General features: G+C 40.5%; 1 protein-coding gene across 1 annotated transcript in view; it reads left to right on the forward strand.

Moving 5' to 3' along the window:
- glcci1a (glucocorticoid induced 1a) overlaps positions 1-19,281 on the forward strand; it is a 30,035-nt gene extending 10,754 nt beyond the window's left edge. Inside the window, 6 exon segments of the mRNA XM_080295859.1 lie at positions 3,856-3,902; positions 4,122-4,178; positions 12,608-12,760; positions 12,866-13,076; positions 17,792-17,912; positions 17,995-19,281. Coding sequence (XP_080151985.1) covers positions 3,856-3,902; positions 4,122-4,178; positions 12,608-12,760; positions 12,866-13,076; positions 17,792-17,912; positions 17,995-18,304 — 899 coding nt within the window. The 3' untranslated portion in view covers positions 18,305-19,281.
- The last annotated feature ends 320 nt before the right edge of the window (positions 19,282-19,601 follow it).

The following is a 19,601-nucleotide window of genomic DNA, read 5'->3' on the forward strand; positions in this document are numbered from 1 at the left end:
AAAAAGTTCTACTTTGGTTTCATCTGACCACATGACATTCTCCCAATCCTCTGCTGTATCATCCATGTGCTCTCTGGCAAACTTCAGACGGGCCTGGACATGCACTGGCTTCAGCAGCGGAACACGTCTGGCACTGCGGGATTTGATTCCCTGCCGTCGTAGTGTGTTACTGATGGTGACCTTTGTTACTTTGGTCCCAGCTCTCTGCAGGTCATTCACCAGGTCCCCCCGTGTGGTTCTGGGATCTTTGCTCACCGTTCTCATGATCATTTTGACCCCACGGGATGAGATCTTGCGTGGAGCCCCAGATCGAGGGAGATTATCAGTGGTCTTGTATGTCTTCCATTTTCTGATGATTGCTCCCACAGTTGATTTTTTTCACACCAAGCTGCTTGCCTATTGTAGATTCACTCTTCCCAGTCTGGTGCAGGTCTACAATACTTTTCCTGGTTGTCCTTCGAAAGCTCTTTGGTCTTGGCCATGGCGGAGTTTGGAGTCTGACTGTTTGAGGCTGTGGACAGGTGTCTTTTATACAGATGATGAGTTCAAACAGGTGCCATTCATACAGGTAACGAGTGGGGGACAGAAAAGCTTCTTACAGAAGACGTTACAGGTCTGTGAGAGCCAGAGATTTTCCTTGTTTGAGGTGACCAAATACTTATTTTCCACCCTAATTTACGAATAAATTCTTTACAAATCCTACCATGTGAATTCATGGATTTTTTTTTCACATTCTGTCTCTCACAGTTGAAGTGTACCTCTGGTGCAAATTACTGACCTCGTCATCATTTTAAGTGGGGGAACTTGCACAATCGGTGGCTGACTAAATACTTTTTTGCTCCACTGTAGTAGAAGTTTATGACTGAGCAAATATATCTATTTGTTGTGGTAATAAATATGAAGTTAAGTTTTCTTACTTTATAAGGTTTTTGTTTTTTGCTAACTTTCTCCCGGTTAATGACATTGGTTCAATGCTCCAGCAGGAGGAGCCAAAGACGAAGATTATTGGGTTGGATTTCTCATTAAATTCCTACCTTCATATTTAACAATAATACAAGCTGCATGGGAGATATTAAATATTATTGTATGTATTACAAATATTTGTAATGTCATAAATAATGCTTTAACATTCAACATACATTTAATGACTTAAAGTTGGCATTCACTATAGCGGGAGATGTACCAATTGCAATTTTTTTTTTTTTTTTTATTTTTTGCCAGTTCTGTTTTTATTTCTAAGAGCTATGAAAACATACAAATAAAAATCAACTTTTGTTCAATGGAAATAAAAGAAACTCACAGTGGCACAGTGATTAGCACTGTTGCTTTACAGCAAGAAGGTCCTGAGTTCAACTCCGCCACCTGGCCGTGTGGAGACTGTACGTTCCTTCTGTGTTTGTGTGGCTTCTCTTCAGGTACTCTGGTTTCCTCCCAAAGACATGGCGTTAGACAGGTTAGGTTATTTGGTGAATATAAATTGAACATGGGTGTGAATGTGAGCATGAATGGTTGTCTTTCTCTCTGTGTTAGCCCTGCATCAGGCTGGCGACCTGTGGCTGGGATAGGCTCCAGCCCCCCATGACCCTGATAAGGATAAACGGAAGAGAATGGATGGATGATTAAACTCTGCAACTTCCCCTGCAACTTAACAGTAAGTTCCAGGGTCTTCGCTCACATAAGCAACTGAAAATAAAGTGCTCTGCTACTGGTAGAAAGTATAACTGAAAATGAGTCGCTCTAGACCAGGGGTCTCAAACTTCAGTGAGAGAGTCAAAAACTAATGTGTACACTTATGTCTGCATTTTTATTTTGTTAAATACGAACACAGTTATAGCAGAAGTGCTGCCACTTGTCAGAAAGAGAGGACCAATGTGTTTATTTGGTAGTTTAATGAAAGGCTTCAGTTAAGAGTGAGAAAAACATTTGCATTCACGTTTTCTGTTTTGTCTTGTTATACAATATTTGAAATTAAAAAAAAACAAACAAAACATTACATCTTCAGAAATATTTGTGGGTGTTTTCTTGTTTGTTTGTGTTTGTGTTTTTTTTTACTACTTGAACGCTAAAGTGGCCCTCACATGAGATGACAGTGTCAGCAGTAGCCCACATCTCATTTAGGTACCACACAGTTGCAACAAAAAAACGTCAAGTACCTTAATAGATTTCCCAGTATGTTTATACATTTGCAGCAGCATAGGCTGTCATGAGTAGTGATGGGTGGTTGTGTAACCAAAAAATGAAAAAAAAATGGCTTGTAATTTAATAAAATAAAATCCCTCACGTTAACTTTTATCGAGTGGAAAAAAAATTGGCGTTCATCCTCCAGCTTCACTGTGCTAATGTTATGCTAACATAGCTGTGTCGCTAGCAATCACGTAGCACAACATTATATACCTCAGTAACCCTGCAAACGCCACTGCTGTTTAGTTTTCTGTCTTCATTTATATTGGAAGTGGTAGCAGAGCTGTACGTTTTAATTAGTTTCAAAAATCTCTCAGTCAGAACATGGTATGTCATGTTTAGGTGGAAACTAGCGAGCTAACTTCCTGTTAACTTCTAACTCAGTTAAATTTAATAAATTCTGTTTTCATGGATGCCTGGATGTTAAACTTAATTGTTACACCTGGTAAAGCAGCAACGCTGATGATTTTATTAAAGATGAAAGAATTTAGACCGTTTTTAACTCTGTGTTCGTTTGACTTTGGGACCTGAAGCGGACGGAGTTTTGGACTCAATTTACTTCGCGAAGCTCCTCACTACGGCAGCCGTAATGCTCTGACAATCCATCAAGCAGTGCAGCTTACCAAAGTTGTACTAAAACATTTTTTAACAGATTTCTGCCAAAATCGGTTCGAGGTCAGTAAGCACAACCAGAATTCATACATAAGGCACACTCACGATTTTTGTGAAAATTAAAGGATTTTAAGTGTGGAAAATACGTTATACAGAAGAAAATAATATATCACGATATATATCGTTACCGCACATGGTTTAAATTATATCCCGATATGGATTTTAGGCCATATCGCCCAGCCCTACTTGTGATGCACCTGGCTTGTTTGGCTTGCATTCATCAAATTACACTGATACTTTGTTTCTTAGTAAGAAACTTTGTTGTTTCTTTAACACTTCTGTGTTTAATTCAGAGAAAAAATTGAAGGCTGACTAACTTTAGCCTAAATGGGTTGGAGCACATTGATGAAGGCCCGGTGATTTGTTAAAATTTGTAAAGGGCGATCGTGGCTCAAGAATTGGGAGTTCGCCTTGTAATCGGAAGGTTGCCGGTTCGAGCCCCAGCTCGGACAGTCTCGGTCGTTGTGTCCTTGGGCAAGACATTTCACCCCCATTGCCTACTGGTGGTGGTCAGAGGGCCCGGTGGCGCCAGCGTCCGGCAGCCTCGCCTCTGTCAGTGCGCCCCAGGGTGGCTACAATGTAGCTGCCATCACCAGTGTGTGAATGTGTGGATGACTGGATGTGTAAAGCGCTTTGGGGTCCTTAGGGACTAGAAAAGTGCTATACAAATACAGACGATTTACCATTTGTTTCCTGTATTGAAATGTATTTTAACATTTTTTTTTTTAGTTTGATTTGATTTGTTTGTCTTGGAGCAGCTGTGACCATGTAATTACCTCTGGCATCATGGATAATTCCTCTGCAAGCACAGATACAAGAAGTCTTCATACTATAATGCAACTCATGTTGCACAGTGGAACAAATATGGATAGCAAATATTCATCTGTAATATCATTTTAATGATTTACAGAGATTTTAATGAATTTTACTTTTTTATTTTGAGATTAGGTTTTATTCTGTGGACTTACTCTCTGGACACTATAACTGGACGGTGATCTTGAGATCCACATGTGCACTACTCATCTTATATGAAAGATAAATCCACACAGGTGAGCCCACACACTTCATATATTCTATGAATCTATTATCCCCAGAAGAGATAAATTCATTATGGTTTAGGAAAAGGCAGGTTTACTTATTTATTCCACGTCTTGACTAAGATGTTGAGAGTTATTGCTAGTCAGAACAATTTCATAACACACACTCATTGAGGTGTTGTAGGGAAAACAGTTTTAAGTTAACAGCTATTAATCTGCTGCTGTGTTCAGACACCTGGATGTTGGAGTGACGAAACGCGAAAGAAAGAAGACCATTCAATTTGCTCTGCATCCTGAGGCAGTGCTGACGAGTTCAAAGAGGTATGATACTAAACGCTTGAAAGGAAATGGTCCTTACTTTGATAGGCAGAACTATCAGCTATAAGCTTTAATATGAAGCTGAAATTGAGAAATTGAGCAAATCACAAATGTCTACAACCCTTGTTGCCCTTTTTAAAAAGCTATTCATGAGAGAAGACTCACTGTCATATAGTCTCTAAACCAGGAATATCAAACTCATTTTACATTGTTGGCTACATACAACCCACTTTAATCTTAAATTGGTTGAACCAGTGTAACTGCCCTTTCTGTCAAAAAGAAATCTGTCAGCACAACTCTTTGAGTTTAAATGGTAAGGAATAAATGTGCAACATTTCAGAAAAATTTCGAAAAAAACAAAACAAAGTCTATTGTAATTGAAAAGCAGAAACTTTTCTGTCATTTAATTGTTTAATCTCTGATTAATTACTTTAGTATGACTGACTGTGGGGTAGGGCTGCTCGATTATGGCAAAAATGATAATCACGATTATTTTCACTGAAATTGAGATCGCGATTATTTGACGATATTTATTTAACAATAACAATGTGTTGAATAATGACTTTAAAGATTGTCAAAAAATAATATAAAATAGTGTGCAAATACTGATAACAGTGCAAATGTTTGCAATATAAAAAATAAATGAAAAATGTAAACATCTATGTTTAGTGAACTTTGCAGTGTTGCTCTGTGGTGCAGCTACGACACCGTAGCAAAGTTTACACACTGTGTCTACTTGATCCACGTCTGACTCCGCGAACCCATAATGTTTCCACACCACTGAAGTTTTTTTACCTCTCTTTTCAACCAACAGCAGTCACTCTCCTCTCCAAATAACTTCTGCTTAGCTTTCCGAGCTTCCCTCGGGTCCTCTTAATTGTTGTGACGCGTATTCGAAATGCAGAGAGGTGCGCTCGATTTGCCACACGGAGCAGCGCGAGAGTAAAGCACGAGGGAGGTGCTAATAATCGGCTCGGTCATTTTTAATGATCGTTGAAAGCCCAGATCGTAATCGAGATTAAAATTCGATTAATTGAGCAGCCCTACTGTGGGGTAAGTCTGTTGAAGTTTAGCTTTCTATAGAAGCTGATTTCTGATAAAATTATCACACGTTAGACTACTAATCCATCTGATACTGAATTATATGACTTGGTGGTAGGGCTGGGCCATATTATACCATTCACGGTAATACCGGTTGAATGTTAGGCAACGATAAGAAAATGAAATATCGCGATAGAATATGGGTAAAACGCGCATGCGCAGTGCATTTGTTTTCATACGCACATGTCCGAAAAAGCATGGCGGCAACGGAGAATGAGAAGGGGGAAAGCGGATCGTTGAGTGAAATGGATGAACCAGAATTGGTTTGTAAAAATGGCGCAGCTTCAGTGATGTGGAACTGGTTTGGTGTTTGTCCGTCAGATACCCACCAAAGCACATTTTTTTTGTAGAACATGCAAGGGGCCGTCGTTATTACCGTATTTGTTGGACTAAGGTGCTCGTAAATCTGGAAGTAATCTGGGTCCTAAACTCCATCTCTTCAGATCCCAAAGTCAAATGAACACTGCAGCATCACTGAGAGTTACAAACTGTCTAAATTCTTTCATCTTTAATAAAACGATCAGCATTGCTGCTTTACCAGGTGTAACTATGAAGTTTGACATCCAGGCATCCATGAAAACAGAATTTATTACATTTAACGGAGTTAGAAGTTAGCGGAAGTTAGCTCGCTAGTTTTGCTTGTTACCTAAGCATGATATAGAGATTGACAGACCATGTGACTTTCGTGCATTGCTTTGTGGGTACCCGTGGCAACAAAATCAAAACACTGCATCAAGTGCTAGTATTTCCAGCACCGGTAATCATTAATTCTGCGGTTTTAATCCCTACTTGCATTTTATTTGCCCCAAAAACAGTGATGTACAAAACGACGGAGAACACAGCAGGGCCGTACAAAGACAGACTTGACGAAAAGGCAAAAAAAAGGACGAGGAAAAAAATCAAAGGCGTGAAAGGGTCAGACCCATACGAGCATACAGAGTGTAGTAAGGACGTTAGCGTGCTGCCCAACTTTCATCACGCACATATTTATTATTATATGGTCATAAGTGTGAGTTCATACACTCACAAAATGTTTAGTAACTTTAGATCCCTGCAACAAGCCCAGGTCCAGTTTACTTTGGTGATTTGGACTGTTCCATTTCACCGCTGTTGTTAATTTTTTTTCCTTTATCTCCTGTACAGGCTAACGCAATCTATTTGTCATTTCAGGTTGTAGTGTTACACAACATTTTCAGATCTAATAGAAGTAAAATGAGTGTTTTGTCATTCATTCAATTTATTGTCTTTACTTATAACTGGCATTATTGTTTCATTCTATTATAGAATCTTACAAGAAAGAGGCAAAATTGTATTTGATTATGCTTTATCACCTGCTTCGGTAAAAAACAAATCAACAATGCAAAAAAAAAAATAGCAAAGCAACATACTGGAAAACAGTTATTCATCACTTGCTTGCTTCAGTACAACACTTGGGCACATACATGCGGGACTTTTTGTGGCTGTTTTGATATCGCTCTCTCTCTTAACCGATCAAATCTGGCTGTGGTAGCAGCTTTAAACTCGGTATGACCCAGGTTGATAGAGGGCGGCCTAGTCTGGATCGCATTCCAGCATTTTGTAGGCTGGTTTTCCTACAAAACACAACAAACATTAGCCCGCAAAGCCACCGTGAACAAAGCAGCATAGCGCAACGAATTCAATTCAAATCAATATAAGACTTATTTGTAACCTACATCAACAATTATGTTATGATAAACTACGTAATAACTACTAGAAGACTTACCTTTGTGGAAATGCTTGGAGCAGACTAACATGTGAGCTGGAGTGTTCTGGAACGTTATATTTGGTCTTCGAATGGCTGCAATCCAGGCCATCCGTCGGCTCTTTGTTACTTCGGAAACACGGCTTAAACAATTTTTCTTCCGCGACGTAATCCGATAACAACCGATCTCTTTACCCGTCGGCTTCCCGTGGCTGTCATGCGACCGGCTATTGCAGTTAATAATACAACAGCTTCTTGCCATTTTTTTATGTTTCTTTTTATCGCTGAGTGACTGTTTTCATGTGAAAGCCTGCGTGTGCTAGTACCGCTTGCCACGCATTCCCAGAATCCTTTGCGGTTTTACCCCAGAATGACGTCACATTTTCAATCTCTATAGCACGTTCTGACTGAGAGATTTCTGAAAAAATTCAAGCGTACAGCTCTGCTATCACATCCAACATAAATGAAGACGGAGAACTAAACAGCAGTGGCGTTTGTAAGGTTACTGAAGTTGGGCTAGCTGGTATATAATGATGTGCTACGTGATCGCTAGTGACACAGCTATGTTAGCATAACATAAACCGTGAAGCTGCAGGATGAACCCTAACACGTTTCCACTCAATAAAAGTTAACGTGAAGGTTCTTCATGGTTAGAGACAAATGCAATCGCATGGCAGGATGCTGTAAACGGACCAAACTTCAGTCAGGAGAACAACTGAGAAAATCCATCCACAATAAAAGTTTAGTCATTAATATACTGCAACAACATGGGAATAGCAGCTGTGATAGAATACAGCATTAATGAATCAATGGTACAGAAGTGGAGGAAGCAAGAAGAATGAGTTTAATAAAGTTTGATTTATCTGACTGTTTTGTTTCGCTTAATGTGCCTTATAATCCCGTGCACCTTATGGTCCGAAAAATACGTACTGCACACTGCAGTTTAATGTTGCAAAGCACCTTTTTTTAACTTCAGTGGATATTATACATGGTTATGCTCAGGATATGTCAGCCCATTTCTACTGGAAATGCCTTTTGGTTAAACTTTCAGCAAGGAATTTGCATTTGCGCTGTTAAATGTTTATATAGGTTTAATGTACATAATAAACAGCTGCTTGTTTAAGTGAAAATAAATGGATGTTTTTTTGCACTAGTAAAGTTGTGGAGTTGTATTTTGTCTCGCAGAAATTATATCGTCAGTTATATCGTTATCGCAAATTTTCAAATCTATATCATGATATATATTTTTGGCCATATCGCCCTGCCCAACTCTCACAGCCTTATTGTTTCAAAATATATTGATGACATCTTCTGCACAGGAATTTTTAAAATACTGACCGTTCCAGTAAGGGCTGTTGGGATCATAATCCAGAAGTGGAAAGAACATCATTTTATGATAAACTGAACACGACTTGATGCTCCTTGCAAGGTTTCAGACAGAGGAGTGAAAAAAATGGTCAAAGGAGTTGTCCAAGAGCCAAGGAACAGTTGTGGAGAGAGACAGAAAGACCTGGAATTAGCAGGTACAATTGTTTCAAAGCAAACAACAAGTAAAGCACTGAGCCACGCGCACCACGCAGGACTCCAATGCTGAAGAAAATGCATGCTCACAAGTACAAGTTCAGTTATATCGTTATCGCAAATTTTCAAATATATATTGTGATAAATATTTTTGGCCATATCGCCCTGCTCTACTTGGTGGACTAGTGCTGGCATATTCCATTACTTCATTTTGGAGCTTTGCTCACTACAGAAAGGGAAGTGATGAGTGGCTGACTGAGGTGAATGTAAAGAGATTTGTCTGGCTGTGTGGTTTCAGTCTGTAACTACTGTGCAAGGTCACATCGTGTTCAAATTTGTGACTGTTGTATGTCACCATTTCATGGTGTCTGCTCTCACAGCTTCTTGTGTTTTCCTTTGTAATTCCAGCAGAGTGCAAAGCTCCAGCACAGTAAAGAAGAACCCCTCAGTAAAGGCTGACTCTTCCAAGTACATTACAGCATCAGCACCCTGCCCTGACTAGTACCATCAGCCATCTTCACCTCAGTCATCCACTCTCAGGTATCTCTGATAACCTTGTCAAGCAGACTTTGATTTTAAGAGCAAAGTGTCCTGTAATGGCCATACATTAAATGAATGTAAAAAATAAAGAAGTTAAAATGTACATAAAGACAAGTGAAACATATCCGCAAATGTGACCTTGTCAGACTGCATGCCACCGATTGGCTAGTCAGTGGCATCACTCACCTTCACGAAAATCAAAACCGCCAGACAACAAGACAAATGGCTGCACAACAAACAACACTGTGGTCCCTGAGGCTGACAAAAAACCACAGACCAAGCAACACCAATGTCATTGCCTCGACATCCTGCTTTTATTTTGTCATCTGTGTCACATACAAATGATGTAACAGGACATTTGGCTGCGTTGCTATAATGACCCCACGCACATTAGGTGGTACTTGATTGTAATAGAAAATGAGCCAAATTGAGTAGGTATTGTTGGAAAGGGTACGAAAGCCCTGCTCGGCTCAACTCGACTCGACTTCACTCTGTTTCAGCCGTTTTCCATTACCTCAGTGTGCTTGGGGTTATTCTAGCAATGTGGCCAAAAGTCCAGTGACATTATTTGTATCATTTGTGTCTTTTGCTATATGCAACACAACAATGGAGAATGTCAAGTCAATGCTATACCTACTGCTCAGTCTCTGGGTGTTTGTCATATAGACCTCAATTACAGTACAGCTTCCCACAGCTTGGCCACAACCAAGACCAAAGCCCAAAACGAACTCAGAGTAGCTTCCAGTGTTGCTCTGAGAGTGAGCCTTTCCCCTATTCCACCCAGACTGGATCTGATTAGGTCTCAGAGGCAGGCTCTAGTGTCTCATTAAGAGGTGAACATAAAAATGGGCTGTTGTGACTGTTTGTTGTTGTTCATTTGTCTCAAATATAAAGAGTAACTTCTGGTTCTGCCAATGAAAAAAAGGTTTACTGCTGAAGCAACTTTCAGATTCACTCATAGGCATAAGGCTATATTTTCTAGGGCTCGCAAAATTTCAAAATCCCTGGTAGCCCTTCGGGCAGGGACTCTTCAGTTTTTGGTAGCCCAAAATAAATTTAAGTAGCCCGAATAAAAAAGAGAGCAATTTTTTGATTGACGTTTTGTTTCCTGTTTTGTTTCCTTTACAATATTATACTTTAATGTATAATAAAGGAAACAAAACATTAATCAAAAAATTGTTGAAACACAAATTACAACATTGTATAAAAATTACAATCATCAACTCAAATACTTGGTTCTAATTGAACAGAAATTTCTATGAACTTGTAAGAACTGTGTAGGACATGAATCAGTCTGTGTCAGATCCTGAATTTGAAATTTGCACTGAAGTCACGGGTAAGAGGCAAGTGGAACCAAGATCTAGGACATTTGCTTTTTGAAGTTTGCAAAGACTGCTAAATTTTGCCAGTGGTAGTTCACTCTTTGCAACATAGTACGCTGTTCTAAACAGATCTTTCAGGTTTATTTTTAGTATGTTATTTTCAATTGGTGTTTGTTCCGGGAAAGATACTGCAGACTGAGCAATAATGCATTTCTTGCATTTCTCATGGGTTCTAATGGGGGCCTTTCTTAAAATTACTGGTCCCAGTAACAAAGGCGCTTGTCGACTCAGAAATCAAGGGAAAACCAACAACACACCCGGCAGAACATTATGTTATTTACACGGGTGCACATAAGTGGTCCGCAGGTACGCATTCGCTGTCAAAATAAAAGACGCACCAGATAAGAAGTTGCAACGCGCGTTTGCGTCCATATAAAAAGCTGTTTTTGTCCACTAGAGTGGGATTTTCACGGCACATTCTGCACCACATCTCTGTGCGTTCATTATTTGTTTGAAGCCAGCTCACCTCCTGCAACCACTTTTCCGAGAATACGTGCTTCTTTTGTGGTTCGGACTCCTTCTGACATTTCTTTGGAGGTGGAGGAACACCAAAGTAATTGCTTAAAGGAGCTTCTTCGACATCTTTAAGAGTTCTAAACAAATGTCTGTCCTCCTCCAGAAAAACTTCTCTTGTGCGTGTTTTTTATTTTGACAGCGAATGCGCACCTGCGGACCACTTATGTGCAGCCCTGGTTATTTAGCTCGTCATATTGCAGCCACAGAAATTATTTTGTCCATGAAACCATAAAGCTGCACTTTCTTTTTGCCTTATAGTCTGATTTGTCATAACTTCTCCGTTTTGTGGTAAGCTTTTTGGCTGTCACTTCTTCACCCTGACCTGTCTTATTTGGCTCAGCAGAACTAAAATATATATCCTGCTGCTTTTACACACTCACTCACATAAGCTCAGCGATTCTCTGCGCGATCAACCTCTCACATGTTTAAGCTTGCTGCGGGAGATTTCACTTGTCATGTTTGCATAGTAAGCTAACGATTAATAAGACGATGTCAGAGGAATTGGTGCACAAATTATCATCACTCACCAATCAGTGCTGTCGCTCTCTATACACAGTTCACACGATTGCAAAGTGAAAGCAAAAAAACAAGCGCAAATTCAAACGCGATTTCAATATGTCACATATTGACAGTGGCTCACCGATGCCAATGACATAATTACCCAGCTACATTTCCGAAAGAATGCAAAAGCATTGACATATATTTTTCCTTCCTACGATAGCCCGACGGGCAGGGCAGAGATAGATTTTGGTAGCCCGACTGGAAAAATCGCTAGCCCGACGTCCCGGGGCTAGCGATTTTGCAAGCCCTGTTTTCATTTGCACTTTAAGTTTTAAAACTGTTTATTTATTCGTTTAATTAGAAAATTATTTTGAATGTATTTATTTTATCAAGACATTATTTATCCGATTTCTATTTTCCCATTTTGTCCTGGTCTCTTTTGCTGGAGTAAAATTGAATTATTCATTATTTTTGTGTTATTAAGCCTGACTTGAATCTTTCAATTTCTACTTGAAGTTTGATTTGTTCCATGTATTGTTAACCTGTTTGGCATTTTGTTTTATGTGCAGGTTCACTTGCACATAATAAATAAATGTCTTTGTGATTCTTGCATTGCATCATCATGTTTATTTTACAAGGTTTTAGCTGTTAAAATCAAGTACATTTGATTTAGTTATTAAATATAAATCACCTGTACTGAATAAATTGATGAGCAACATCAGTTTATTCAATACAGTGTTAATATCTGAGTGGGCCCCGAGCCACTTTGTGGTGGAAAAGTTAGGCCCCGAGGTAACAAAGGTTAAGAACCCCTGATATAGAGGGACTGTGGTGTTGGGTTTTGTACAGCCATTTCCCCTGTTGCCGGGTTTCATAAATGGGTTGCTTGCTTGGAACACTGGCTGAACCGTTATTCAGACAGTACCTGGTACCAGGTAATCCCACCTAATACAAAACCCCAAAATTGAATTAAGTCGAGCCAAGTAGGTACTAGTGGAAAAGAGACATTACGGAGCTGAGAAGTGGCTATAGTGAAGCTGGAGTAGTGTGTGTGCCTCAAGAAGGTTCGTGTGTGTGTGTGTGTGTGTGCGTGTGCGTGTGCGTGCTCGCTGCAGCAGTTTTCCATGTCGAAGTCTGCCCAGATGCCACTGTCCAACATCACTGTGCCAAAGCCCTCGATCTCCAGGGTGCCCAGCAGCATGGAAGGCATCAACCATGAGCTGGAGAAGGTCTTCATTAAAGACAATGGAGATAAGGAGGAACTTAAGGTGGGGCTCAGTTTCCATTTTCAGCATGGTATTTTAGTAAACCTGTGACTTGTGTCACTGCCATCTCTTGACTGAGCTTTGAATCTTATATTGTTTTCTCTGCAGTCCCTGGAGGTTCCCGATGGGCGACGAGCACCTTTCCCTCCACAGCAGCGCAGCAGCAGCACCCGCAGTGTGGACACCCAGACCCCCTCAGCTCCTGGCCGGTCCAGCAGCTGCTCTAGCCTGTCACCATCCCCCTCGCCAGCCTGCCCACTGGGATCACATGATGGCAGTCCTTACTCCACAGATGATCTACTATATGACCGAGATAAAGGTAAGCAACGCTAAGGTCCTACTGAAGTGTCCACAAAAAGTAGCTGCTGGGGTCAAGGGATTTGTTCCTATCCTGACCAGATCCTGGAGGAGATCACTAAAACTCTACAGTATTGCAAAGGAATGGAGTAAATCAAATGTAGACCATAGCCTATATTGGCTATGTAACATCTTTTGATGATAATGGAAACTTAAACCTATAGAGGCGTGAATTCAAAATTCTCTGCCACTAGTCCATTTTGGTGACATTTCATTGCAGAAACTCAAATTGTTGTCAGCAGTTTGTATGGCCTTCATGTGCTTGTATGCATGGGGGCATACTCCTAATGAGTCAACAAATGGTGTTCTGGGGGGGATCTCCTCCCAGATATGACCCAGGGCATCACCGGGTTTCTGGACTGAGATGTTCTGCAATTCGATGGCGTCAGATGGACCAAAACATAATGTCCCAGTGGTCTTCTTCTTCATTTAGGTTAGCGGAGCATGGAAGCCATTCTTTCATCCTCCAGGAACTACCTGCATATTCTGACCACATGAGCCTGGACATTGTCATGCACCAGAACCAGCTGCACTAGCATGTAGGGTCTGAAAATGGGTCCAGAGATGTCATCCCAATATAATAGCAGTCAAAGTGCTGTTGCCAAGCCTGTAAAGGTTTATCCATCCCTCCATCCATATACTGCCCCATACCATCACTGACCCACCGACATACCAGTCACTTTGTTACGGGCAACATTCAGAAGCGCCTTGAGGCGACTTATGTTGTGATTTGGCGCTATATAAATTGAATTGAATTGAACATTCTGTGGCTTCTCCAGACCTTTGCATGTCTGTCACATGTGCTCAGGGTGAACCTGCTCTTATCTGTGAAAAACACAGAGCACCAGTGGTGGACCTACCAATTTTGATATTCTGCGACAAATGCCAGTAGGGCAGTTCTAGTGCTGGACACTAGATGTCACCAGATATCACCTTATGCTACCGGGAGTGACACTGACCCCAGTCAACTGCAAAACAGACAGAAAAAAATTAGGAGCAAAGAATATCAGTTGCCTCCACCTTTAAAACCATTCTTGTTTTGGAGGTTGTGTAATAATATCAATGACGATAGATTAAATAAATACATTTCAGGTAGATGCCTGTGTATTGTAAAAGTCTTCTGTGCTGATTTGAACTGAGTATGTCGTTTGTTCAGTCTCTCAGTTAGTGTTGCGCTCAGTGCATGCCTTACTGTACATCATGTCATTAACACAAACATTTTAAAGGTGATAATTTAGGACTTCAACAATAATCCAGACAGCAACATGGGTTGAGCATCTTAGGGATAGTTAGTTGTGTTGGGAATTAAGCATTTGTCCAATTTTTTTGTGTTATATATGAAAGAAACATCAATATCTGATGACAAGACTTATGAATCGCGGTCCAGCAGTGGGGAGTTTTTTGCAGTTCAATTCAATTTTATTTATATAGTGCCAAATCACAAATCGCCTCAAGTAGGCAACACCTCAAACAGTAAAGCTTCATCCATATCAAAACCCAGCAATAGGCAGCAGTACTTGTCCCTGTACAATTCACAGAACCGTCTAATCCACATCTGACTACCACCAAGCCCACAAGCACCATAACATAGTTTGTTACCTGAAATTGAACAATAAAAAAGGGTTGGAGCAACCTGTCAAAGCTATTTACACTGAAATGAACTTTATACTCAGGTTTTTACTTTTACTGTTTCACAAGGAGTTAAAAAGTAAATGTCCACAATTTAGACTTTAGTTGCAAGATATTTTATTAAAACAATTTAACAAAAATTTAATAAAAGTACAGTTCGGTGTATAATAATCAAATTAACTGAATTGCATTTATCTAATTAACATAGTCTGAGCTAATGCTAATTATGTTCTGATCCTTTTGAGGAGAATGGTTGGAGCGAATAAATGGATGCACTTATCTCTGTATACCGAGTTGATGATAACCACCCAACAGGAAACCGGCATACCCTTGTCATTCAGTGGCCGTATGGTGTAAACCAAAATCCTTCTGAATTAATCATCTAATGTGGCAAAAACTGAGCAGAGGAAAAGCCAAAAATATACAAAACCAATTTGCAGGTTCACAGTTTGGCATCAGTTGATCACTCCAGCGTTGGAATTTGCAGCTGTGACCTCTTAAGATCCCATCTTCTGAACTGCTCATCTCGCAGAAGACAAAAGGGAAGAACCTCATATCTTTTAATTCTTAACAAAGTCACATATGCTTCTAATTGACTTCATGTTTCATTTAGTTTATGTAATTGTAATTAAATTAGATTTGTCTTTAGCATATTCTCACATGAGCCTTCATTTTAAAATAATCCCCCTTTTAATTAAAATACAGAGGAATACTTTCTTTCTTGTTTTTCTCTTTAAAACTCTGTTTTTGTCAATCACAGTATACCCAGTTAGACTTTTTGATAAGTCACACATTTTATAAGTCAGACACACACATAGAATCTTTATTATACTTCGGTTGACTTTTAGCAAATAGGGATAACAATAATAATAAATCTCCAGGGTGGGCCATTTATATGGATACACCGTAATAACATGGGAATGGTTGGTGATATAAAGTCCTGTTTGTGGCACATTAGTATATGTGAGGGGCAAACTTCTCAAGATGGGTGGTGACCATGGTGGCCATTTAGAAGTCGGCCATCTTGGATACAACTTTTGTTTTTTCAATAGGAAGAGGGCCATGTGACACATCAAACTTATTGGTAATGTCACAAGAAAAACAATGGTGTCCTTGGTTTCAACGTAACTTTATTCTTTCATGAGTTATTTACACGTTTCTCACCACTTATAAAATGTGTTCAATGTGCTGCCCATTGGGTTGGATTGTCAATGCAACCCTCTTCTCCCACTCTTCACACACTGATAGCAACACCGCAGGAGAAATGCCAGCACAGGCATCCAGTATCCGTAGTTTCAGGTGCTGCACATCTCGTATCTTCACACCATAGACAATTGCCTTCAGATGACCCCAAAGATAAAAGTCTAAGGGGGTCAGATCGGGAGACCTTGGGGCCATTCAACTGGCCCACGACAACCAATCCACTTTCCAGGAAACTGTTCATCTAGGAATGCTCGGACCTAGCACCCATAATGTGGTGGTGCACCATCTTGCTGGAAAAACTCAGGGAACGTGCCAGCTTCAGTGCCTAAAGAGGAAACACATCATCATATAGCAATTTCAAATATCCAGTGGCCTTGAGGTTTCCATTGATGATGAATGGACCCACTATCATTGTTCCCCATATACCACACCAAACCATCACTTTTGTTGTTCCAACAGTCTTGGAGGGATCCATCCAATGTGGGTTAGTGTCAGACCAATAGCGGTGGTTTTGTTTGTTAACTTCACCATTCACATAAAAGTTTGCCTCATCACTGAACAAAATCTTCTGCGTGAACTGAGGGTCCTGTTCCAATTTTTGTTTTGCCCATTCTGCAAATTCTGTGCGCCGATCTGGGTCATCCTCGTTGAGATGCTGCAGTAGCTGGAGTTTGTAAGGGTGCCATTTGTGAGTAGCTAATATCCGCCGAAGGGATGTTCTACTAATGCCACTCTCCAGTGCTACGCTGTGGGCTCTTGCTGAATGAAGCTAGGACAGCCACTGATGTTTCTTCATTAGTGACAGTTTTCTTGCGTCCACATTGTGGCAAATCCAACACTGAACCAGTTTCACGAAACTTAGCAAGCAGTTTGCTAACTGTAGCATGGGAGATAGGTGGTCTCGTAGGGTGTCTTGCATTGAAATCTTCTGCAATGACCCGGTTACTGCGTTCACCAGATATAAACACGATTTCGATCCGCTCCTCACGTGTTAACCTCTTCGACATGTCAATGGCTGTGAACAAAGAGAAACTTGTAAATAACTCATGAAAGAATAAAGTTACGTTGAAACCAAGCACACCATTGTTTTTCTTGTGACATTACCAATAGGTTTGATGTGTCACATGGCCCTCTTCCTATTGAAAAAACAAAAGTTGTATCCAAGATGGCCGACTTCTAAATGGCCACCATGGTCACCACCCATCTTGAGGAGTTTGCCCCCTCACATATACTAATGTGCCACAAACAGGACTTTAATATCACCAACCATTCCCATTTATACAGTGTATCCATATAAATGGCCCACCCTGTATATATCTTGTCCTTTGTGCCCGTTTAAGAAATGTTGATTTTATGAAATATCTGCTTTTCATCTTATTATCTTTGAAAGAAACCAGTACAAAATTGACATGGCACAAAAAGGGCAAATATGTGCTTTGCAATGGAACGATATTTATGCAGTGCTTTTATTTTCTTACTGACCCCTCAAAGAGTTTCAGACATATAAAGGCAATTTTATATTCAGTGTAGAGTGTTTTAATTTATACACGTTCAGCACTTTATGTACCATCCATGGAGAATTTTGAATCACCCATTAGCCTAACATGTCTTTGAACTGTATTCTGTAAGTATCTGTGTTCTCCTGAAAAGTTGAGAGGAGACACTTGAATTTGCTCACCAATGAGATAATATCTCAGGAGTTTTGGTAGAAATCGAAACTTTAATCAGTTATTATATAAAATATGCATTCACAGTGGATCTGTGTCATTTGAGCAGATGACTGCAGAGAATAGTCTTTACTAATCAATCCCAAAAAAGATAAAAGCATCATATTTCTGTTTTCAGACAATGGAAGCAGCTCACCGCTGCCAAAGTTTGCCTCCTCACCCAAACCCAACAACAGCTATATGTTCAAGCGGGAACCACCAGAGGGCTGTGAGAAGATTAAAGCTTTTGAGGAAATGAGGTATAGATGCTTTGATACTTATACTGAATTTCCTCAGTACTCTGCTGCCCCCTTTAATTCCGCTGAACATGTTTTTGTGCAGCTCCAGGCAGTCCACATCGGCACCCCTCTTCTCCTGCCCTGACAAAAACAAAGTGAATTTCATCCCAACGGGTTCAGCTTTCTGTCCCGTCAAACTCCCTGGCTCTTTACAACTCACCCTTGCATCAGAGCCCGAGGAAGACGAGGACAGCAGGGAAGCAGGTTCTGGCTCTGACCCACACGGAACCACGTCATTCTATGGTGTCCCTACTCAGGTGTCCACGAGCACCAGCACAGATGATCCCCCAGAGGAGCCTGCCTCACCCTCAGAGACATCAGAGTCCCAGACAGACAGCCCGGCCATCAGCTAGACCTGAGCAGAGCTGGCCTCTGTCTCTGGGATGTACACTTGCAACCATCGAGCACCACCACTGACTTTCTCACCAACACCACCTTCTGCTCCACCAGGGGGTCTCTATCTCTCTGTGCCCACTGTCTCCGTTGCCCTTCTATCTTTGCATGGCGTAGCAACAGTGTCCAGAATATCCACCACAACCAATATGATTTGCTGCCTCAACCTCCTGTCCTGCATAATAAGTGAGCTGCTGTTGGCAGGAAGAGACCTGACAGTTCAAGGGTTCATATGCAGGCGTAGTGAGGAGTGCAACACAATGGATCGGGGAGGGGCATGCATTTTAAGCTGGTAGTGTATTTCTGATGAAATGATGTGTTGTGTTCTGTTTCAACATTCACAGTATGAATAAGCTCTTTAAACATGTATATCCACATATAGCTCTATAAAAAGAAAGAAAAGTCTTTGTTTAAAACTCTATGGCTGTGTTATAAATGGAACAGGAAAGACAACAAGAACAGGATGATGTTTACACTGTCCAGGTCATGTTGTTGAGCTTTGTCTTAAATGCAACAAGGAAAACGTTGGAAGAAAAGGAGAAAATGGCCTCAAATGGTTACACGGTGTCAGATCTTGCTTCAGGTATTTCACAATCGGAGTCTATACTCAGGTAATTTGGAATGTATGTCCATAAAAAGCAGAACAGATTCCCTGACATTTATTCCCTCACATTTTCATTAATATACGAATCACTCTTTTCTGTTCAGTGACTAGACCTGAGCTCATGGCTGCAAATAGTGAAGGCTGTTGTGACCTCTGCCATGTGTTGTTGTGGATGTACTGATGGGGTTGAGCTTGCCTGTTAAGCTTAATGATAATGTGATTGGCTGATGGTGGAGCAAAAGCAATGAGGATGCAGTAACACTATGTGAAAGTATGAGGAAAATGTTCAAATGCAACCTGTCTTTGAGGAAATAAAACTTTGAGGACGTAAAACTGGCACTGGATTGGCAGATTAGACCGCTGCTCAAAGGGTAATTGCGGTTTCCACCCAAAATATTGTGAGCAGCATAAACTTGTTTTTATTTATAACCCAGATGCGTTACCACAACATTTTTTAAAGTTTAGTTTTCCACATCTTAGAATATATTCAGTCAAGCCTGGAGGTTTGACACAGCAAGCTTGCTGTTAAGTGACAGACCTCACTACTCCATAGGACACAGAGATGATAAAAAGCTGGATAAAACCAGGAGAGAATGATTATTGGACTTGTGATTGTCAGATCCAGACAGAGAGAACTTTAAATAGTGGACCAC

Source organism: Astatotilapia calliptera, chromosome 22, assembly GCF_964374335.1.
Source record: "Astatotilapia calliptera chromosome 22, fAstCal68.1, whole genome shotgun sequence".
Lineage (NCBI taxonomy): Eukaryota > Metazoa > Chordata > Actinopteri > Cichliformes > Cichlidae > Astatotilapia > Astatotilapia calliptera.